Here is a 22306-nt window from a genome sequence, read left to right as displayed (position 1 = left end):
GTGAGTGATATGAGATATATTATAGTATAGCTCCCGTGCATGACAAGCTTAACACAAAAAAAATTATAAGGTTATCAAACATCTTAACTTCAGTAAATTCAATAATTTAGCTTATTCCTGGTATGTATACACTTACCAGGTACTACCTTTTTGCTAGTATTATACTAGCAAACAATAATTTTTGAATTAAATTAATTGACGCAAAAAGAATAATGTGAATGTATGTAATTTATTTAAGCCAAAATACATTGTACGGCTGTCAGTAAATAGAAAAAAATGTTTATTTCACAAATAAACATTTCTTTTCGCTTAAATTAAATCACAAACAGCCTCCCACATACCTCTTGGCAGTTTGAACATTTAATTTAAGCGAAAAGCAATGTTTATTTGCCAAATAAACATTTTTTTCTGACGGCGATAGAATGTATTTTGAGTTAAATAAATTGCATACATTCTTCTTTTTTCGTCAATTAATTTAATTCAAAAATTATTATTTTGGCCACCCTGTATAAATAATGATATTCATGTTTATATTACTGTATAGAGAATTGAACACCCTTTCAAATGAGGTGCCACACGACCCCTATTCCCATTTAAAAAATCATCGATTACGTCACCACGCTCAGATGGATGACGTCACTAGTATGAAATAGATGGCAAAAAATTGTAATTTGAAAATAAAAATCGACCTATTTCGGGATTTTTCTCTAAAGTCGTCCATTTTAGAGAAAATGAATTTATTCCATAATTTAGATCCTCTCTGTATGTGAACTTATATTATTTTATACCTCTATTTCTAATGTAATTAATTATCGAGTTAGAAAAAATACATTTGATTCACTTTTAGGAAGAAGATATTAAAAAAGTGTTAGGATGTAGTAATTCAATGGATTATTCAATAAAAATGGACATTATAGACAAAATATTTTTAGAAGGTGTAATGACATATTTTTAAATCTGCCGCGTTTAGGATTCCGATCCTGATTAAAAATTTGGCAACATCGCGGAATGGGTTGTAACATTTATCCCAGGTAGGGATAAATGTTACAACCTATTCCGCGATGTTGCCAAATTTTTAATCAGGATCGGAATCCTAAACGCGGCAGATTTAAAAATATGTCATTACACCTTCTAAAAATATTTTGTCTATAATGTCCATTTTTATTGAATAATCCATTGAATTACTACATCCTAACACTTTTTTAATATCTTCTTCCTAAAAGTGAATCAAATGTATTTTTTCTAACTCGATAATTAATTACATTAGAAATAGAGGTATAAAATAATATAAGTTCACATACAGAGAGGATCTAAATTATGGAATAAATTCATTTTCTCTAAAATGGACGACTTTAGAGAAAAATCCCGAAATAGGTCGATTTTTATTTTCAAATTACAATTTTTTGCCATCTATTTCATACTAGTGACGTCATCCATCTGAGCGTGGTGACGTAATCGATGATTTTTTTAAATGGGAATAGGGGTTAACCCCTAATAATAGGTTAACATGTAATTGTAATTTAGAAAATCTAAAAACAATAAACACAAACACACGCTTTTTGTTTCCAGATCAGTTTATCAAAGATCTAGAGAAACATGTAAAAGGTGAGTATTTTTTTTTTGACTTTTGTAAGTGAATAACAAATAAATGCTTCAAACAAATAAAAACATTTTTGTTTTGCAGATGAATTTGCCAAATAGGAATTTGGCAAAAATCCTTTTGGAAGTTCACTCCATGAATACTGGCACTGTTGGGGGACACTACCATTGATTTGAATGGAGATGACGAGTTTCAGGAAATTGTGTCACAATTTCCTATCACTAATGTGGATATCCTCAATGATGTTAATGAGTGGGGAGGGACCAGCAGTGTTATAAAAAAGTAGTGAGTACATTAAAAATTTATATAAATCAAACTAATGTAATGGTAGTTTTATTGAATTTGTTGTTAATAATTTACTATTTATTTATCCTCATCAGTAAGACCTGTTCAGAATCAATCAATTTTACTTCATCATCATAGTCATAATATATTTTGTGAACTGGTAAAATGTACCAAGTCGGAGCGGGAGCGCTGCCGACACGGAGATTTTCAATTGTTTTAGAGATTTTAGCTCGCCATCTTTCACGATTTAGAGTTAATTGGGTGGCTCTTGTAACACTCATCTTCAACAGCTGTTTCGTCGCATCCACCCAGCGTGTAGGGGAATGGCCACAACGTAGCCCACTAGGAGCATGATCCCGTACAACAAGTTTCTACATATTATCACTTCTATGAATATGTCCAAAGAACTTCAGAATTGTCGTGGACACAATGGAGGACAATCACTTTGGATTACCCAGTTCATTTAAAATTGAGACGTGTGTTCAGTGGGCGGTATAAGGAACGCGAAGCATTCTCCTCCAGGCCCACATTTCAAATGCATCTACGTGAGCCAGATGTGCCTTTTTGATAGTCCAAGTTTCAGAAGCATTTAAGAAAATGGAGAAGACAAGAGAGTGAACCAGTGATATTTTGGTTGTTTTGGTGATATTATTGTCATGCCATATTTTAGTGAGCTTTGTCATAGTCACCTGTGCTTGCTGAATGCGCCGTCGACTTTCGTTAATTCACAGCTACCCGAATTTTCGATCAAAGAACCAAGATACTGAAAACTTTGAACTACTTGACAACAGCCTAATGACTTTATTCCAGGGTGATTATCATGTTCCCTGCCAAGAATCATAATTTTGGTTTTGTTATAATTAATACTAAGACCATCTGCACTCCATTGTTCTAATTTATTCAGCAAGTCTAATAATTCTGATAATGATTTTACTTAGCTGCTATATAATATTCTTTATGATTAATACATGGTCTTGTTAAAAGTTAACAATTGACTAAATTAACTTAGCCACTTTTATTACTAAAGCTTATTATTTTTTTTTATCTTAGGTCCTATTTTTGAAAACCATTGGAGGGATAACCCTGAAGGATATTAAAAAGGGTGTTCGCCAATCAATTAATTGCCCAAGCCAGCTGGCTGGGGCACAGTTGTGGCGGAAAAAAAATTGCAAGCTTAGCAACTTAAAATTGATTTCTGCCATTAAAGGTATGTCATTCAACTAGAAGATTCTGACTAAGTTGAGAAATTTTATTAGTTACGTAGACAATACCAAAACAGTAGAATGGAATAATAAATTTGACACAGCACAATAGTTTCTGTTTATTGGTATGTGCTGATGATTAACCAAGGTATGAGTGTGTCTGTCTAACCAATAAAAATTCTAAATTATGTTTTTTATAATGTCTTGGTACATATTACTGAATTTGTCATAAAACTAGTTTTAAGTTTTTAAGGTAAATTCTTTAATTAAACTAATGCTTCTAGGATGAGGTTGATGTTTGAGTATTAAAAACGTGCTAAAATTTTTTTTGATATTAGAAAAATGATTGAAGTTGAAAGGGGTTGGAAAGAGATTTTTTTTAGGAGAAACCTTTTTAGTTGAGAGAGAGAGATTAGACAAGAAAAGAGGGAAGTTATGCTGTAATTGCAAAGTAGGTTTTTTATTTGATATGCATAAATATATGACATCACAAAACTTTCGACTTGATTTTTGCAAAACAAAATTATTTTCGCTTTATCTTGATATATCGCACCCACAGCGATATACACACGAAAATAAACAAAATCGTCTTTATCTCGAAACTTACTTATTTTGCCTTACAACAGTCTTGCACTGAGGGTGCAATATATGTAATATTAAACTAAATAAAATGAAAAAAAAAACAAACATTTTCTATTTATTTTGACATGACATGAATGATGTGCTACAGTGTCATCAAGACAGAAATTATTGATGGCACTGAAGCAGTCTCAAGCATGCCATGTCTTCTACGTTTAAAGATGGCTTCATCCTAATGTACAAAGCTTTCTTAATACTCAACTCTGTAGGTGAATTAGATTGTTCAATTATTAAAAAATCACCACGAGCAGTATTGTGGTTTGACGATGCAAACACTTGGGAATAACCCCTCGCTTAAGTAGACGTTCCAATAAGTCTATTCCCAATTCAGCAATTTTTCAGCGTAGCATTGACTCAAACCACAATACTGCTCCTGGTGATTTTTCAATCATTGATCTGGCTAATTCACCTACAGAGTTGAGTATTAGAAGCTTTGTACATTTTTTGGATGAAGCCACCTTTAAACGTACAAGACATAGCATGCTTGAGACTGCTTCAGTGACATCAATAATTTCTGTCTTGATGACACTGTAGCACATCATTCATGTCATGTCAAAATTAATAGAAAATATATGTAATAAAAAAACATCAAAATCCACTTTGCTATTACAACACCACTAATCCTTCCTAAATTTTTTCGCATAAATTTAGAATCACCCAGTGAGGTCTTGTGGATTCTGGAATAGGTGAAGTTTTCTTGTAAAAAGTAGATTTAAAGAAATAGGAGTGTGCTAAACAGTGGCGTCTTTGATCGTTTCACAAATTACATTGAAAATAAGGGTGAATTGTATCTTCACTTCATGAGTCTCCCCTGGTTCATCGATTAGAAAAAGTTGTTTTGTAGTTTTTAAATGAACAAACTGAACTATTAGTGAAATAATTTCAGATGCTGTACATACTGATGAATGGTATTCTGAGAAAAAATTTGAAACTATTGCAGCGGATTGGACCCGTCAAGGAAAACAGCGCCACCAAAGGGAGAGGCAGAATAAATAAATGACTTAATTTTTCCCAACATTTTATTATATAATAAAAAATTGCAAACTATATAATGTTTGTATTTAATTTGTCCACAACACATAGTAATAATACTAGTTTCCTCAACTTTATATTGCTGTAGATTATTTCTTACTTTAATTAGAATGTCAATTATATATTTACAATGTCAAGTAAAAATACTATCTACAGTAATATAAAGTTAAAGAAGCAATTTTATTGTAAATATTTTTCTCAACGTGCACTCTACGAGACATAGTTGACACAAAACTGAAACATATCTGATACATAGCTGCTACAGATAAGAGACATTATGTGATGCTTGAGAAAAGAGTTTTGCTCCATAGCTGCAACATATATCTGACATCCTTTAACGCTTAAGAAAAGAGTATTGTTCTGTAGCTGCGACATATACGTGACATAATTTAGTGCTCAAGAAAAGAGTTTTGCTCCCTTTTAGGGTAGGACATAGGAGCATAGCAGAGATAGCTCTGCTATGTTTACGCGCTTTTCTTGTGATGTATCTATGATAGAACAAGGAACATGTGTGATGTAACTGAAATGTAGTTGCTCTGTAAAATGGTCAACTGGGTAGGTACCTACCTACATATTTCGAAAACTTCTGAGAAATGGGAAAATACGAAAAGGTACCTAAAAACGTTTTTGAGCAAGTCATGCTGCATGAAAGAATTTTATAAATAATAGAATTTTGCTATATATGTGCTCAACCACTTTAAAAATTCACATTGTAAGGCATGAATGACACAAATATGTAGTAGGTACTTTTTTTGTAGATGTACTTAAAAATGAAACTGAAAAGTTATTACTACCTATAAAGAGTGATCTATACCTATAACTGTGGCTATGCTTGACTTAAATAAAACAAGGATTAGATAATATAAGAAAATTAAAATTTTATTAAATTTAGGAAAGCAAGTAGGTATCATAAATATTAAATACCAATGTTGAAAAGTATGTAAATACCAAGTATTTAAATACTAAAAAATTATCCAAGTATTTGGGTAAATTTTTTTTTAATCATGCACCCTTGTTGCACATTTCTTTTAACTTGGTTCACAGCTGGTGGGCATTATTTCAAAATTTAAATACCTACTTTTTGTAGGTGTTTAAATACTTTAGACTGTAAGTATTTAAATTCCAAGTACTTACTTATTTATAATTATTATAGAGTATTGTCCTTTTCATGATCATTTTTCAGTGCGTCACAAATGATAGGAAAAAGGGTAAGTCCGTGATAATACACATTTATGACATTTATTCTAACATGACAATTTAGTTAAATCTGACAGTTGTCACATTTTATTTTCAATTTAGAATAAAAACAAATAAAATGTGTTTCTTGCATTTATAAAATGGTATTTTCTTTGATTTGTATAGTCTTATAAATTATACAGATTATATTTGTAATATTATTATCTAATTAAAAAAAATTATTTTTTTTAATTATGGCGCCATCTATTGACAACTAGAATAATCACAGAACTAGAAGTAATCACCGACGTGCCTTTTTTTCTGTCACATACAATTTAATGCGTTAGAAAGAAATCGAAAAACTGTGACGCACTGAAAGATGATCACGAGAAAAAGAATATTTAAATATACAAAAAATATTTAAATTTCGAAATACTGCCCATCAGCTGCTCTGATACCAAGTTAAAAATATGAAATAAGCAAAAAGGGTGGATGCGATTAAGAAAAAAAATTACCCAAAAACTTAAGTTTTTGCAATTAACTTACTTAATTAAAGTTTATCTAAACTTTAATTAAGTAAGTTAATTGCAATAGCGTCACATTCTTCACTTGTAGGTTTAGTCACCATTTTCTTTTTGTTGCGTTTTTTCTTTGTACTGAACAGCCGTCTCTGTTTCAAAATTTTTGAATTGCTGGGTTTAGAATCTTTGGATTCAAAATTAGAAATGGTCTGCTGGCGAATTGCTGTCAAGGTTGGCTCAATTGGATTTACCATTTTTTCCAGAGCTTTCCATTCTTCCACTGTTGTAACCTCATTAACTACAACATATAGGTGTTGCAACATCTCTTCTTTTTTTTTCGCCAATGTTTTGCACCTGCTAGCAGACTTATTATCCATCTCTTCAAAAATAATTTCGGATTCGACTGCTTTGTGATCTTCAACGATTTCCATTTTCTGTTCTATAAAATAAATGTTTATTAAATACACCCCATTCTTAACACCCGTATCATTAAAACTCCATTATAATAATAGTTGGAGTTTAATATGTGTAAAATACATTGGTATTTACACATACATTTTGAAAGCCTTTCCATTAAATAATAATAGAATGTACTATTTTCATGCCAAAGCTCCTCAACCAGACACCAACAAAACACCCCACTATGTACAACCGAAAAACAAGGATATTTTGTATTGAATTTACCTCTAATTTCAGGGTAGACACTATTTAATTGATGTCGGGAATGGCATTCTAACTGGTTAAAAACAATGATTTTAAATGGCACAAAAAAAGTTCATTTAGGAGGTGGTTTTAAATTTGTTCTTAACATGTATTTTTTGGATGATCTGTGTTTTTAAAAAATTTAGTCATAATCCTAGATGTATAGGCCCGCTTTTTTTTAATAATTAACTAATATTAAGTGAATAAGAATTTATCAACATCATTTTATATCACACGTAAAGGTTGGAATAAATTCATTTTCTCGAGAATGGACGATTTTGGAAAAAATCACAAAACAGGTCAATTTTTATTTTTAAATTACGACTTATTGGCATATATATCATACCAGTGACGTCACCCATCTGGGCATGATGACGTCATCGATTATTTTTTTTAAATTAAAATAGGGGTCGTGTGATAGCTCATTTGAAAGGTAATTCAATTCTCTATCCAGTAATATAAACATTAACATAATAATTTATACAGGGTGTCCAAAAAAATTTTTTGAATTAAATTTTTTGTCATAAAAAGAAGAATGTGTGTAATTTATTTAATTCAAAATACATTTTACTGCTATCAGAAAACAGGAAAAAATGTTTATTTGGTAAATAAGTATTGTTTTTTGCTTAAATTCAATATTAAAGCCGCCACCCACCAGCCTCGTGACAGTTTGAACATTTAATATAAGCGAAAAGAAATGATTATTTTTCAAATAAACATTTTTTTCAGTTTCCTGAGAGCAGTAAAATGTATTTTGAATTAAATAAATTACATACATTCTTCTTTTTGTCAATTAATTTAATCCAAAAAAAAATTTTTGGATACCCTGTATAAATAATTATGTTAATGTTTATATTACTGAATAGATAATTGAATTACCTTTCAAATGAGCTATCACACGGCCCCTATTCTCATTTAAAAAAATCATCGATGACGTCATCACGCCCAGATGGGTGACGACACTAGTATAATATATATGCCAAAAAGTCCTAATTTAAAAATAAAAATTGACCTGTTTCGGGATTTTCTTCTAAAATCATCCATTCTCAACAAAAAGGATTTATTCCAACCTTTACATGCTCACTGTATGTCTATAAACCAATTCAAAAAGTTTTCAATTAAAAAAAAAAGAATAGTTTATGTATGTAATATAAAAAATATTTACCTTCCTGTGACAATTCCTTTGTTCCAGACTGATCAATTTGCCGATACCTACAAAGCAAGTGAACATGCTTGCACATATTCCATGCAATTGCAGAATCAATGCAGCTGCACGAATATTTGTGGATACACACTTTGCAATCCGTGCAAATAAGTTGACATTCGCATTGTATATCATTTTCGTTGATGATATATATCTCTGCTTTTGTTGAAGATGGAATCTGCCAAGTGTCTTCCAAATTTATAATACGAGACATGTCTAGATCTAAACTAGTTTTATGTCTTCTTCTTAACTCTACAATTTTAGAGGACAGTTTTCCTTTGTTGAGGATTATTAGCCTGTCAAAGAGCTTATCTCTTACGAATTTCATGAGGGCATTTACAGCTTTGCGTAATCTTTTATTGTTTTTGCCTTGGAAATAAATATACTTTATCGTCCCATGCATCCGTTCAATGTGCATGTTGGTGTTTAGGCCAGCATGCATCCTATAGCAGTAAGCCCAGGACATAGCCTTACTTGAATAATTTGATTGAAAATAATGACCAAAATCAACAGTACTTGGATCATCAAGGGTATTTTCTACAAAACTTTGTAACATTGGTTCAAAGGCAGAGGGATCTGTCTCTTGCAGAAGAACTCTTAAAGTTTTATACACCAATTCCTGAAAAAAAGCGCTTTTACAAAAAAATTTTATGGGTCATTATCCTTAAAAAGTTAATACAGTGTTGGTTAATAATATGACATGACGCTTTTTTAATTTATTTTTTGTCCATAAACTTTTATGTACTTTTGAAAAATAAAGAAGGAAAGAAACTTTTAGAAATTTCGTATTAAGAGCCTCACCTCAGGGCTCACTTACTACATTGTTGTGCACAGTTTTGTTCCACAATCAAAACATCAACACAGTCTAAGGAAATTTTTGAGAATGGTGTAAAAGAGTAAAAATAATAAGTTAATTTTTAATAATTGAATTAATTTTTGAGACTTATTTATTAATCAAAATCAACTAAGTAAGAACATACCTGTTTTTCTTTGGTCTTAATCAAAGTCAAGTTCTTTCTCCACGCACGATCCACATGCTATGTACAATATAAGCTGAAAAAATATATAATTAAAATTATATTATAATGTGAAAAATATAGTTAAACATACCGGAAATGTGTTTCACCCATTACTTTTGACCATGCATTATAGTACACATCTGCCATGTCAGACATAAAAACTCTTGCCTCAATAGGTCCACTTTCTTTCTTGATACAATTGAAAAATAAAGACATTATAGTCTCATCGCTTCTGCTGCAGATACAGAAACAACAGGGAAAGCCTTGGCGTAGGTCATCAAGAACTAATAAAGTGTGAAGCTCAAATTGGTAGCTGTTAACACCATGAGTTCCATCGACACAAATACAGTCACTTCCAAACTTCTTCAATGTAGTGAGTTGACCAGTGTTCATAATTATTAAAATAAAATCATCACTATGCAGCTGGGGGTACTCATCCAATGTAATATCTTGAGGCTTATAAAATAAAACGCAGCTAGTTTTCATTTCATTTACCCAAGATTCTAGGCTAACAGCATCATCTCTGTGTCTTACTGTAGTAGAGCGAAGGTTAAAGCTGGCCTCAATATTGTAGAGATCTTTTTTTGTCAAAAGGTGCTTTCTTTGAAACTTGTCTGTGTCTGAAATTCCATCTCTCACTCCATCTAAAACTGCTTCAAATGGAATTTTTGCAGCTAGTTTCGCAGCAATTGTTTTTCTCTCTGAGGATGGCAAAAATAGGCGCCCAATTGCATTTTGATGACCAACATGAGTTTTGGTGAAATGGGCTAAATATTTTCCATCACTTTGGGCAACTTCTTTTATCATAGCAGGACAGTATCCATTAATTTTGACACTACCGTGTGTTTTCAGGTGCCTCTCGCCCTTACCTTTTGAGGTGAAATATCCCGATCGGTGGCATATGTAGTTCATTATTCCTGCCTTTTTTCCTGTTTCCACAACAAAACTAGCATTTGTTTCAAGCTCTATTTTATTCTTCCAAGAAATAAAGTCATCATGGTTGGAAAACTCTATTGTATCGTATTGCATAGGAATGCTATGAGAAGTTTCATAATGTTTAATAAAGTCCTTTTTAAAAGTTGCATGATAATCACACAGAGAACATTTATGTTGAAATGTTTTAGTTTCTGCAGAAACTGATACATTTGTGTGCATTTTTTTGACATGAAAGTTTAAACTTTGCTTATGTCTAAATTGTTTATCACAATGTGCGCACTTATAGACGTTACCTTTAAGCACTTTTAAAGGGGCAATTGCATCCAATTTGTCGGGATGCGAACTATTTACATGTCTTTTTAAATCATGTTTACGCTTATACACGTTTCCGCATTCCACGCACTTATTAATTCTTTCCACACCGAACATTTTCGTTGTCAAGAAAATGAAATACCTACTCAAAAGCAAACACAAACACAGAACTGTAAAGGCTTATTGAACTGTAAACAGTAGAAATGATTGAATCGGAAAATTGATCTAACAGCTTCACTGCTTAATTGGTAATTATACAAAGAGTCTACATTCTACCACATCCAATACTATTTTAATATTAAATATCATGTAACCGCAGTAAATATCGGTTTTTATTATCACTAAATGGAGTTATCAGCGTTTTAAATTTTAAATAACACAAACACACAAAAGTCCCCGATTCAAGTTTATATAGGCAACCCAAATAACACGCCGCTAATCCTCGGTTCGGGATTTAGACAGAATCTCCATAGACAGAATACAAGAAATTGACAGTGACACTAGTGACAGTAGTCCAATCCAAATAGGCAAATAACCAAAAAAAAATAATTTCTGAATATTATTATATCATAGTATTTTCATTGGTATTTTATAAAAGCAAACTTATTATGTAAATGATCCTGAACAATTATTATTTTTAAATGAATCAAAATTTCAGTTTCCACCAAACCTTTCAAACAACATTTATTCTATTGATAATGATTTAAGCATGACTTGCAGAAAAATAATAAAGGCGTAGTTATCTTCTTACTCAAATTTAGATCAGTTTTACAAAATAAAAAGGAAAAATGTCTTCAGAACATCCCAAGAAAGCAGGAAAACTTGTAAGTATAGTAGAAATATTATTAGATGGTCAGAGAGTGTCAAAACATTAGCTCCATACATAATATAGAGGAGGATTATTATATGAAATTAAAAGTATAAGTATGAATAGAAAAGATAATGCAGTGGAGGACCTTTGTATGAGGGAGTAGTGTATTCACCTTCAGCTTGTTTGCATTCCCTCCTGGACATAGCCTCCCCATGATTTCTCCAATCTTCTCTGTCTTGTGCTATTTGGTGCCAGTTTCTCCCTAATTTTGCTTGGATGTATGTGATATATGTGGTCTTGTTGAAAAGGCAATATCCTAAGTGTGTACTATATACTAATAGTACATGTTGTTTATCAGTATGCTTAGAATTATAATTGATAGTGATATAAAATAAATAACTTTAATATTGTCATCAGATTGTCTAGTTATAACATTCATTAAAAACCTTTAAAGTCAAGTTCCTGAATCTCACCGGAGGGACCACAGACATTTGGATACAATTATCGTCTCTTTGCAAAGACAATGACGTCGACTTTGCAAAGTACCTAACAAGACACTTACTCAACACACACACTACACATGATACTAAGTACCTCATGTTGTGACTGGCTGAATGACATAAAGTCCATGCCATTAAAAAAAAGTTCCTGAACATTTATTATACTTCTCCTGCACACAATAGTATTATAAGATACTAATAGGTTATGGGCCGCTCCAGTTAGAAGAATATTTTGGAGCAAGAAAAAACTTAAAGATTTGTTTTTTTATGATGACTGAAAATGATCATTCAGGACTTGGAAGTGTTGAAAAACTCAGAGGCAGAGAAAATTACAGTACCTGGAAATTCCAAATGACTGCTCTCCTGAAATATGATGGTCTATGGTATTGTATTCAGCCACAGATTCAACCAGATGGTAATGATGTTATTTTAGATAATCCAGCAAAAATGCGTCACGAGGAGAAAGCACTTTCAAAGATAATACTTCTCTGGATAAGAGTATGTATCCTCATGTAATGCAATGCAAAACGTTATTCGTTACAGTAATTTAAGGTTTTTACTTGCATTGACTGCTGAATTAAATCTAGAAGCAGATCACATGGATGTAGAAACAGCTTTTTTCTAAAAATTTATATGTCTCAACCTGAAGATTTTGAAATGCCTGGTTTTGAAAACAAAGTTTGCAAATTAAATAACGCAATATACGGGTTAAAACAATCTTCTAGGCTTTCGTATGAAAAGGCAACACAAGTTCTTCAAAAATTAGGTTACAAACAATCTAAAATTGAACCTTGTATTTTTGTAAAGATTTCTGATAAAATGCTAGTTCTGTGGTACTAAGGCAAAACCCGATATGTATATCAAAAATTATCAATTTTTCGTTTTTAATGCCAATATCGACACCCCCATCGAACAAGGTTGTAACTCAAGTTACATCTTTTTTCAGATTTCAACACAGGCGAATTCAGCAAAAAATTGCGCACACGTCAATATAAATGACATAGTTTAATTCTCAATAGTTTGGCTAATAAGAAGTTGTATTTAAAGTTACGTATGCCATTTTTCTCCATTTTAGCTTGAAGAAGGTAGTAACACTGGATACTCCCTATGTAAAATATTTACTTTCTTTATACTTGACGATCAACAAGGTTTTTAAATGAGTTACAACTTTGTTGCACATATGTTTAATTTATAACGTATTCAAACATATGGTGCATCTCATAAGTCAAATTATCGAAATAAAAGTAAAAACCGATTTACGGAGTTTTTTTTGAAGACATTCTTCTTTAGGCTTGATTCGATTGAGGGTAAAATTGTACATAAATCTGCGCGCCTGTGCAGACAGTATGTAGTCCATTGCTAATCTTTCAAGATAGGTATGTATGTATCTGTAACCGTGCAAATAAGTCATTAAAAGAATATATTAGTGTTTTTAGGGAATGTATTATTTATTATAATTCTTGTGTTTTTGGATTTGTGTTTTTCTGTAGTAAAATATTAAAATATTATGTATGCATAACATTTTTACACTATATGTCGCCGTGTTGTGTAATTATATCCGAAACTTACATGTCAATTACAAGGACCTCGCTGGAGTAGTTGGTAATGCGTTAGGTCTGAGATTGGAATGACACAGGTTCAAATCCTGGGCGATTCATATTTTTTTTTTATTTTTGGTTGTTTTAATAAAAAATTTTTGAAAGTGAAATAAGAAAGTTAGTTTTATTTTTAAATAAAATACAAATAACCTGTTAAATATATTTACTTTGTTTAAATTACCTATTATATAATAGAAGAATATCTTCTTACGTGCGTACAAAGTACACACACATTCTTTTTTCTTTTTGGTAGTTGTGGTGGACAAAATAAGTATCGAATAGTGTTTGCTACGTACTTATATGTAGTGAAAAAGTTTAATATTAACATTACACATGTATTTTTAGAAATAGCACATTCACAAAACGAGGGTGATTCAATGCATGCCCTTATAGAAAAACAGAAAAAACATTGAGTCGTATATGCTCCACACCAATGGTTAACCATGATACGATATGCCAAAGCATCAGGCAAGCCTAAATCCGTAAATGAAATAAATCAGAAGCAAATTCTAAATTTTGACCCATTTAAGGGCACACATGTTAATTTTGAAGTAGATATTAATAGTAAAAGAGTAAAGTAATAAACTAAAATGGTTTAAAATTAAATATTTACAGATACGCAATAAAAATTCGAAAAATTTGAGATATTTTATACCATGATTTTTTCATAGTGATAGAAGTTGTGTTGAATATTATTGTTATTGTAAAATTTATAATTTCCAATTAAAATTGTGTAAACTGTGAGTTGATATTTTTGTTTAAATATACCATAAAAACTAATTTTCTCCTAGCTATATTGCAAATAACTCAAAACATACAACCTTTTACTAGTTAAACGGGAAAAATAATTAACAGAGGGTAAAATGGTTGTTAGGCGAGTTACAACCTTTTTCTACGAATACTCATGTTTAATCTCAAGGTTGTATCTCAATCAAACTCAAGATTCTCAATAGCTAATAAAATTACAAAGCATACATCTCACAGTAATCCCTTATTATGTTATAAATATCATATCACATTAGTGTAAAAGGGTCTAATCATTTCGCTACAAATTTTTAAAAATTCTTGTTTTTGTTTTTTGCCTCTCCTGTAAAATCGCTAAAAATGAGTTACAACCTTGTTCGATGGGGGTGTCGATATGTACATTGAGCGATAAAGAATATGATAACAAAACCCTACATGGCTAAACGCAACCATGTAACCAGTATGATAAAATTAGTTTCTAATATGTTCACTATTACAACGACGCCACGAACTTTTCAACTCATCTGCTACAAAATCACGTTTTTTGACATATCGGGTTTTGCCTTAGCACCACAGAGTTATCATAGCATTATTGTTGATGATTTTTTCATTTTTTACAATGATGTGAGTGAGGTAAAATTTCTAAAATCAGAATTACAAATACATTTTCGTATGAAGGACTTGGGACCAATTTCATATTGTTTGCTGTAAGATACTAATAGTCTTCCTCTATTACTACTGTGCTCACGTGGTCTCCAATGTACAATGTTTCTTGTCCACATTTTGTTGTTTTCCTAAGCCATGTGTACATTCCATTCAGTTCCATTTCATTTGCGCATTTCTTCCAATTGCATCTTCAACCTTTGTCCTGCTTTGAACTTCCTCATTTCATATATGTTATTCAGAGATACTCTTAACATAGCTCCTTCGTTGGCCCTCTGTGTTATTCTTAATCTAATGACTGATAACTCATGTCATAACTGGTAGGATACAACTGCTGGTGTTGAATACCCTTTTCTTTAGATTTATTGGTATCTTTTTTGTTTTTCAGCACAGCACTGAGTCTTCCTACTGTTGCTCAAGTCATTTGGATTCTTCTAGTTATCTCTGCCGTTTGATTCTGTTTGCCTAGTTTGATAGTGTGACCTAGGTATACCTACATTATACTCTGTGACACTTTTGATCTCAGTTCCATCTAAGTCGATTGTGATTTTTGATTTGACATCACTTTTGCTCTTGTTTAAACTCCTCTAGCATGTAAATTAGTTCCTCTATATTGTTGCTTATCAGTACTATATCGATACATTTTTGGCAAAGTAACGTAAGTGACATTTTTGGCGAAAATCATGTTTTTCCATTAAACTAACACTATTATTATTTAGAAGGTACTGCCAAAGTGTAGTAAGCCTAGAATTACTTTAAACATAATATATGTATAGGCTTACTACACTTTGGCAGTGCCTTCTAACAATAATAGCGTTAGTTTAATGGAAAAACATGATTTTAAAAAAGTCACTTACGTTACTTTGCCAAAAATGTATCGATATCATCAGCAAATCTTAGATGACTTAAATCTGCAATCTATTTTAATTCCGCTTTGTTCCCAATTTAACTTCTTGAACATATCTTCTAATGCAAGAGTTAATAATTTTGAAGAGATAGTGTCTCCCACGGTACACGTACAGACGGTATGCCGATTTTGGCACTCAATTCCGTCTGTTTCGCGCACGACGTCAGCTTCGAGGAACCCACACACTTGCCACTTGACTTGCAGATACATTTTTACATGCATTTGTGAAATTCTTTACACCTGATAGTTTTACGGAGCGGAGAATATATTTTGTTACTTTTAATTATTAGACATTATTGAACGTATTAATATTAAATTTATTATTTGTATTGTTTTTGGTATCGTGTGGGTCTAGCCTAGCATAAATTTACAATGCCGAATTGTGCCGTATATAATTGCAAAAACTGTAATCAAAGAACAAAAGGTACGAAAATAAAATACTTCAGCTTTCCAAAGACAGATACTTCGTCGAAACAATGGATAATCGGTTGTCACAGAGAAGATAAAATTAATTAATTTAAGTTTGGAATTAATTCTAAAATGCATATTTATAAGAAATTGATATAATATCAAAAAAAGTAATAAGAAGATATCAAAAAAGAGCTGTATTAAATAAATATTTATATCTATAATAATATATTTTATAAACCTAAGTAACTTTAACTTTTTTCAGTAACGATTTGCTCAATACATTTTGAAGAAAAACATTATGAAATTCCTCTGCAACAAAGGCTTTTGAATTACTCTCCAAAGAATGCTCGTCATTTAAAGGCTGATGAATCTCTACAAGGTTCAGTACCTACTCTAAACTTACCTGGAGGCTCATCAAATACTGACCTAAAGCGAAAATCTGAGGAAAGAACACTGAGAATCACAAAAAGAAGACGTAGAGAAGAGGTGGAAGATATTATAAAATCATCAAACAGTATTTCAAGTTGTACTTTAGCACATAAAAAGAACATAGAGACGATTACTGAGGAGTCACAGCTTCCAACATGTGATGAACAATTAATTTCAACATTAATAGAGACATGAATAGAGCCCCTGACTGGATACAAGCTGTCTCTAGAGGTTCTCTTTTATATCCAAATGATGATTTGTGGGAAGTGGCTCTGAAACTGGTGACGGAGTTCCATAAGATGCATGGTAACTCTTTATCTAAAGAGGAGAGCATTTTTCAAAAATTAGCTGATATAACAATGTCACAAATAACAACTACATCAGTGCCTTATGAAGTTGTCCTTTACTTCGCTAAAACTCGAAGTTATATTAGGCTAGAGTTAAATAGAAAAATTAGTTTAAAAATGCTCAAAGGAGCCTAGAGAAGAAAATGTCAAAATTAACCAATTTTAAAATATAATAGTATTTTATTTTTTTTTTGTTCTCTTGCAATAAATTACAGTGGAACTTCGATAAATCGGATTAATCGGGACCGTGGCCGTTCCGGGTTATCGAAAATCCGGGTTAGCCGGAGAATATGGTAAAAATTAATAAAATACTGTATACTTACGCCCGGTTTCATAATCAGTTAAAGTGGACTTTAAGTTTTAAGTTGGTACCCTTGTCAATGCAATTCATATGGGTAAATATCAACGTTAAAGTGAACTTTAGTTAATGTTCACATTAAGTTGATTATGAAACCGGGCGTTACTAATAAACTCCATTATTATTGCAAAAATATGAAATACATGTGCACAGTACATCTAAATTACGTACAGTTGTATACAGTATTGTTTATTTCTTGGTAAAAAATTCAGTCAAAGTGAAAAAGTGTTTGTTTTGCCTGATGAAAATCGGTCAGGGTTAGCCGGACAGCCGGACTTCTGGGTTATCAGAGGCCCACTTATCGGGGTTCCACTGTATTCTATAAAATGTCTGCATTTTTTCTTTCCTTTTTTTTTGGTAGGACGATATAACTAATAGTATTATTTATAACATCAATGTTTTCTTTTCTTGAAAATATTTTTTAATAACCTGGCAATTTAAAAGAGAAAACATTTCATCAGGTTATTAAGACAATACCTACTGCAAAAAAGTATTTATAGTATTCTTGAATTAACAATCAAGGCTTATTATTTTTGACGTATTTCCTCGAAAATAATTTTCAAATACATTTTTAATGAACAACGTTTAGGTAGACAAATTTTAAATCCCTAGGAATAATAATAGTACATACAACTATTTTCTCTTATAATCATTTTTAATCAAAAAATCAGACGCTATCATTTTAAATTCGATAAAACTGGAACGTATCTCCTAAAAATGATATTCGTTTACAAATCATTCTCCTCGCGCGTGACGTCACAACAGCGAGAGAGATGCGCCTCTGCATACCGTCTGTACGTGTACCGTGAGTGTCTCCCTGTTTAACTCTTTTTTCCGTTCTTATTTTGCTTGTTATTAGACCTTCTGCTACATCATTTGCATAGTTGCATTGATATATAAATATGTATTTTAGTAGTATTCTATATCTGGAATCAATCCTTGTGTTAGTCATTCCGTCTAATATGGTCGAGAGTTCTATGGAGTCAAATGCCTTATTGTAATCCATAAATGTCAAATAAAGAGGTTCACTTTATTTGTTATACTTTTCCGTAAGTGTTCTTATTGTCTGTAGGTGTTCTGTGGCAGGGGTCACCAATTAGCGGACCGCAGTCCGCATTCGGACCGTGAGCTAGTTTTGTGCGGACCGTCAATAAATTCAGAATATACCTAGTATTTGGCAATTTTGAAAATGTTTGGCCATGAAATTGTGTACTATGTTTGGCTCAACGTACGTGTGCGAAGCCGCTTTATCAAGAATGAACTTTATTAAAAATCGGTAGAGATCTCACTTAACAGATGAATATCTCAACTCCCCAATGAGACTCAGTTGCACCAAACTCACTTTAAACTTCAGATATGTTGTACATAAAAAAATGTCATTTTTCTCTCTGATAATTTAATTTTGTAAAGAGATCTCCCCCTTATTGTTATACTTACTAATCGTTAATTTTGAAATTAAGTAAGCTGTAATATAAAATTGTCATGTGCATTTTTTTATATTCATTTCCTCTCTACGATTTGTTAAGTAGGAGTACTTTTCAGATGTGCATTTAATTAAAATAATTTTCAGATTTAATAAGTTTGCAACAAACACCTTGCATTGAAACTAATGTAGAAAAGATAGCATGTTAATTAGCATTTTGCACTGTGATTATTTATTTTAAATTCCTCAGTTTCCTTTCTACAAAATTTGTCTAAAATTTTCATTAGGATTCAAAATATAAAATTATAATTTTTAAAATATTATCAGTAACAATTTACAATACTGTTGTTTTCAAAACTTACTGATAATAACATCAAAACAATACACAATGAATTTATATTTTATTTATTGTACTAGGAAAACTTACAGAAAAGTATACAGTAACCAGAAAACAATCAGATATTATTAGTTTTCCTTTCCATATTAGTCCATGTGTGAGACCACTGTCGTATGAAAAATGTTTCTGACTCGATTTCTTTGCGGATTCCTGTTAAAAAATGTCGCCTTTAAACAAATCAGAAGGGTGCCGGGTGAAACAATTTTTTAAGCAAATTCAAAATTACTTTTTTGCATCGAAAAATGTATTTTTAGGTTTCTTGGGTAATTATAAACAATAAAGGTCTCTTGTCATATTTCTGAAGAGTTGATAGTTTTCGAGTTATAAGCGATTTAAAATCTGAAAAATGCGAAAATATGCATTTGCGATGCTTGAAAATTCTTGAGTTTTAATAAAATGACAGATCTTTTTTATTTAAGATAACCCAAAAATCCTAAAAACATATTTTCGCGGGCAAAAAAGGTGATGTTTTGAATTTGTTAAAAAATATATTAAACAATTTCTGCCCAAAAATTTCGCCCGGCACTCTTCTGATTTGTTTATAGGGGATATTTTTTAACAAGAAACCGAATCAGAACAGTCAGACACAGGCAGCATAAATCCGGACCCCAGAAGTGTCATAGGTTTTCGAAACGGACCCTAAGGGAAACTAATTGGTGACCCCTGTTCTATGGTACTATAACCTTTACGGAATCCTGCTTATTCAACAGGCTGGTAACTATCGAATTTATTTGATAGTCTGTTGGTAATTATTTTGGTAAGCAGTTTGTACTGATGTGTAACAGGCTTGTGGGTCTGTAATTTTCGAGTTTGTGTGTGTCCTTTCTTGTGTAGTAACAGTTTGCCAAGAGGTTAGAATAGCACTCCGAAAGAGGCACTTGTTCATTAGGATTTTAACTGCCTGCAAAGTAGTTTGACCTTCAGCTGTAATCCTCTCTTTTGTTATTCCATCATCTCCAGATTTTTCATGTTTAAAGGGCATAAAGGACTAGTGTAAATGTAGTAATAGGATTCCGTAAATAAAAACAGTGATTATAATGCTTATTATTTTAGGCTCCCCTTTCACCGCCTCCAATTGTTGATATATCTGATGATGAATTAGTCACTATTTCTGTTAGAGATCTCAATAGGCAATTAAAACTAAGAGGCCTTTCTAGAGATGAAATTGTACGCATGAAACAAAGGCGAAGAACATTAAAAAATCGGGGATATGCAGCTTCATGTAGGATAAAAAGGATTGAACAAAAAGATGAACTGGAAACAGAGAAAACACAGGAATGGAAGGATATGGAGAATATGCAAGATGATGTGGTTTCATATAGAAATGAAATGAATGAGATCAAAGATAGGTATGAAGCTCTGAAAAGGTTTGCAGTGACAAATAAGATTAGCATTCCACCAGAACTTGAACAATTGTAGTATTAATTTTATAAATTTTATCTATGAATGATGTATAATTATTTAAGTATCTATATACCTTTTAATTTAAATATATTTTTTTAATAAAAAATTGTACTTATTTTTTGGCATATTTTCAAGTAGGTACTTACATATGTTTCAAAACAAAATGTATAATAGACAACTACAACAAACTATCTCACAAACGAAAATTAAAAAAAAAAAGTAAAACAGAATTTACGAAGTTAACTTAAGGGTCAATCCAAGCCAAGTGGTCCAAAGGTGGCTGCTTGACTATTTTTAATATTTTTTATTTTTCTGCCTTTTAAACTTCAGTCTATAAAGAGTACAAAATTGCATTCATTTTATTTTTTAAAAATTTAGTTTGCCGATGACGGCCATTTTTGTTAAAGCGTATCGATCATTTTCACGGAAAACATGGCTTCGCTCTTTAGCCAATATTTTCACTGAGGTTTGTCCTAGAACAATAACTCTAAAACCAAACTTTTTAGAAACGTATGCTCTAAAAACGGCCTGGCCTATAGCATTATTTAATTTCAAACTAACTTAAGGCCTTAAATGAACCTCAATGTCTCAAAGTTTGAAAAGGTAAACTGATAAAATTCCATTTTCAGCATTTTTTTAACAGCATAAGGCAGCCGATAATGGTTTATAATTATTTCTGGAAAAGACATGTACACATACATACTTTAAATAAAAAAAGTTTAATCTTTGAGACTTGGGTAAATTTTTTCAAAAAAAATCTCAAAAATGTAATTTTTTGAAAAATCTCAAAGTTTGATCCCTTATATCTTTGATGGGCATGGATGAAAAAAATTGAAATTTGACTGAATGTTAGCCCCTAGCAAGTAGAATAAGGAGTAAAAGTTTGGAGTTGTAGACTTACGTCATATAGGAGGTACAGGCCTGAAAAAATGGTCAAAAAGCAAAATGGTCAAAATTTTAGCGTTTTCGGGCAGGGTAATTAAAATTCAAATAAACTGTCTAATGAAATAAAAATTAATGTATTTTCACCAGTATTGCCACCAGTATTATCACCAGTATAATAATGTATTTGCCTTATGCTGTTAAAAAATGATGAAAATGGAATTTTATCAGTTTACCTTTCCAAACTGTGAGGTTCTTTTTTTTATTTAAATTTGTGTCTCGGCAGCAATGGCCATTGACACAAACAATATTGGTTATACAATAATTAATTACAATAAGGACTTAAAACTAATTATTATAACAGTTAATTTCTAAATCTTAAATAACATAAGGTAAAAATTATGAAGAAAAAAAAATTGGATATATACAATCATTGGATACTATAGAGACGTACAACTAATTATAAAATTGCTTCGGTCTTCTTGGGATACTTCGGACGTTGTTTAGTCATAGTAACAGTTGCATATGAACTAGTAAGATTACTGGAAGAATTGGGTCCAGACATGGTGTTGCTAACAGTGGGGGAACATTGATTTAAATTGTTACTCATGTAGTCAAAAGTAACTTGAATTTGTTTATATTAACGCTTTGGATGTCTGGAAATAAGTGATAACCTTGGATACATCACTGCAATACTGGTTGGCGTCCGTTAGGACGGGATAGCAACAGTGAAAAACTATTGACAGTTAGACACTGAATGTGTTTAAGTTGGAAGATTATTAAGTAAAACATCTCTTACTGACC

General features: G+C 31.5%; 2 protein-coding genes and 1 long non-coding RNA gene across 5 annotated transcripts; 2 read left to right on the top strand and 1 right to left on the bottom strand.

The window, feature by feature from the left end:
* Window positions 1-1111: 1111 nt before the first annotated feature.
* LOC126882372 (uncharacterized) lies at window positions 1112-4737 on the top strand. Of its 2 annotated transcripts, XR_007697305.1 has the most exons (4): window positions 1112-1605; window positions 1685-1885; window positions 2936-3092; window positions 4613-4737. It is a non-coding gene; the product is annotated as an uncharacterized LOC126882372 (long non-coding RNA). The 2 variants fall into 2 exon arrangements; XR_007697303.1 differs by having other exon boundaries at window positions 1116-1885.
* Window positions 4738-4852: 115 nt separating this feature from the next.
* LOC126882350 (uncharacterized) lies at window positions 4853-11049 on the bottom strand. 2 transcript variants are annotated; one of them, XM_050647245.1, is made up of 4 exons: window positions 9472-11049; window positions 9342-9414; window positions 8323-8980; window positions 4853-6894 (listed from the first exon to the last, which is right to left on the bottom strand). In XM_050647245.1, exons 3-4 carry the CDS (start codon window positions 8915-8917, stop codon window positions 6503-6505), a joined length of 987 nt encoding a protein of 328 aa, XP_050503202.1. In that variant the 5' UTR covers window positions 8918-8980; window positions 9342-9414; window positions 9472-11049; the 3' UTR covers window positions 4853-6502. The 2 variants fall into 2 exon arrangements, 1 of the variants encoding a protein (XP_050503202.1); XR_007697293.1 differs by having other exon boundaries at window positions 4868-6894.
* A 77-nt stretch (window positions 11050-11126) lies between these two features.
* LOC114326410 (transcription factor MafK) lies at window positions 11127-20663 on the top strand. The gene is made up of 2 exons (XM_028274771.2): window positions 11127-11452; window positions 20270-20663. Exons 1-2 carry the CDS (start codon window positions 11417-11419, stop codon window positions 20633-20635), a joined length of 402 nt encoding a protein of 133 aa, XP_028130572.1. The 5' UTR covers window positions 11127-11416; the 3' UTR covers window positions 20636-20663.
* Window positions 20664-22306: the final 1643 nt, after the last annotated feature.

This window comes from Diabrotica virgifera, chromosome 1 (assembly GCF_917563875.1).
Source record: "Diabrotica virgifera virgifera chromosome 1, PGI_DIABVI_V3a".
Taxonomy (NCBI): Eukaryota; Metazoa; Arthropoda; class Insecta; order Coleoptera; family Chrysomelidae; genus Diabrotica; species Diabrotica virgifera.
Note: the sequence above shows the minus strand (reverse complement) of the source record. Positions and strands in the feature narration are given on the sequence as shown.

Bases quoted from the DNA above. Each gene is read 5' to 3' on its own strand.
- LOC126882350 (XM_050647245.1), bottom strand. From the start codon at position 8,917: ATGTTACAAAGTTTTGTAGAAAATACCCTTGATGATCCAAGTACTGTT. The intron at 6,895-8,322 runs GTAAATATTTTT...TTTATTTTATAG, and splicing joins AAAGGAATTGTCACAGGAAG to AACAGAAAATGGAAATCGTT.
- LOC114326410 (XM_028274771.2), top strand. From the start codon at position 11,417: ATGTCTTCAGAACATCCCAAGAAAGCAGGAAAACTT. The intron at 11,453-20,269 runs GTAAGTATAGTA...TTATTATTTTAG, and splicing joins CCAAGAAAGCAGGAAAACTT to GCTCCCCTTTCACCGCCTCC.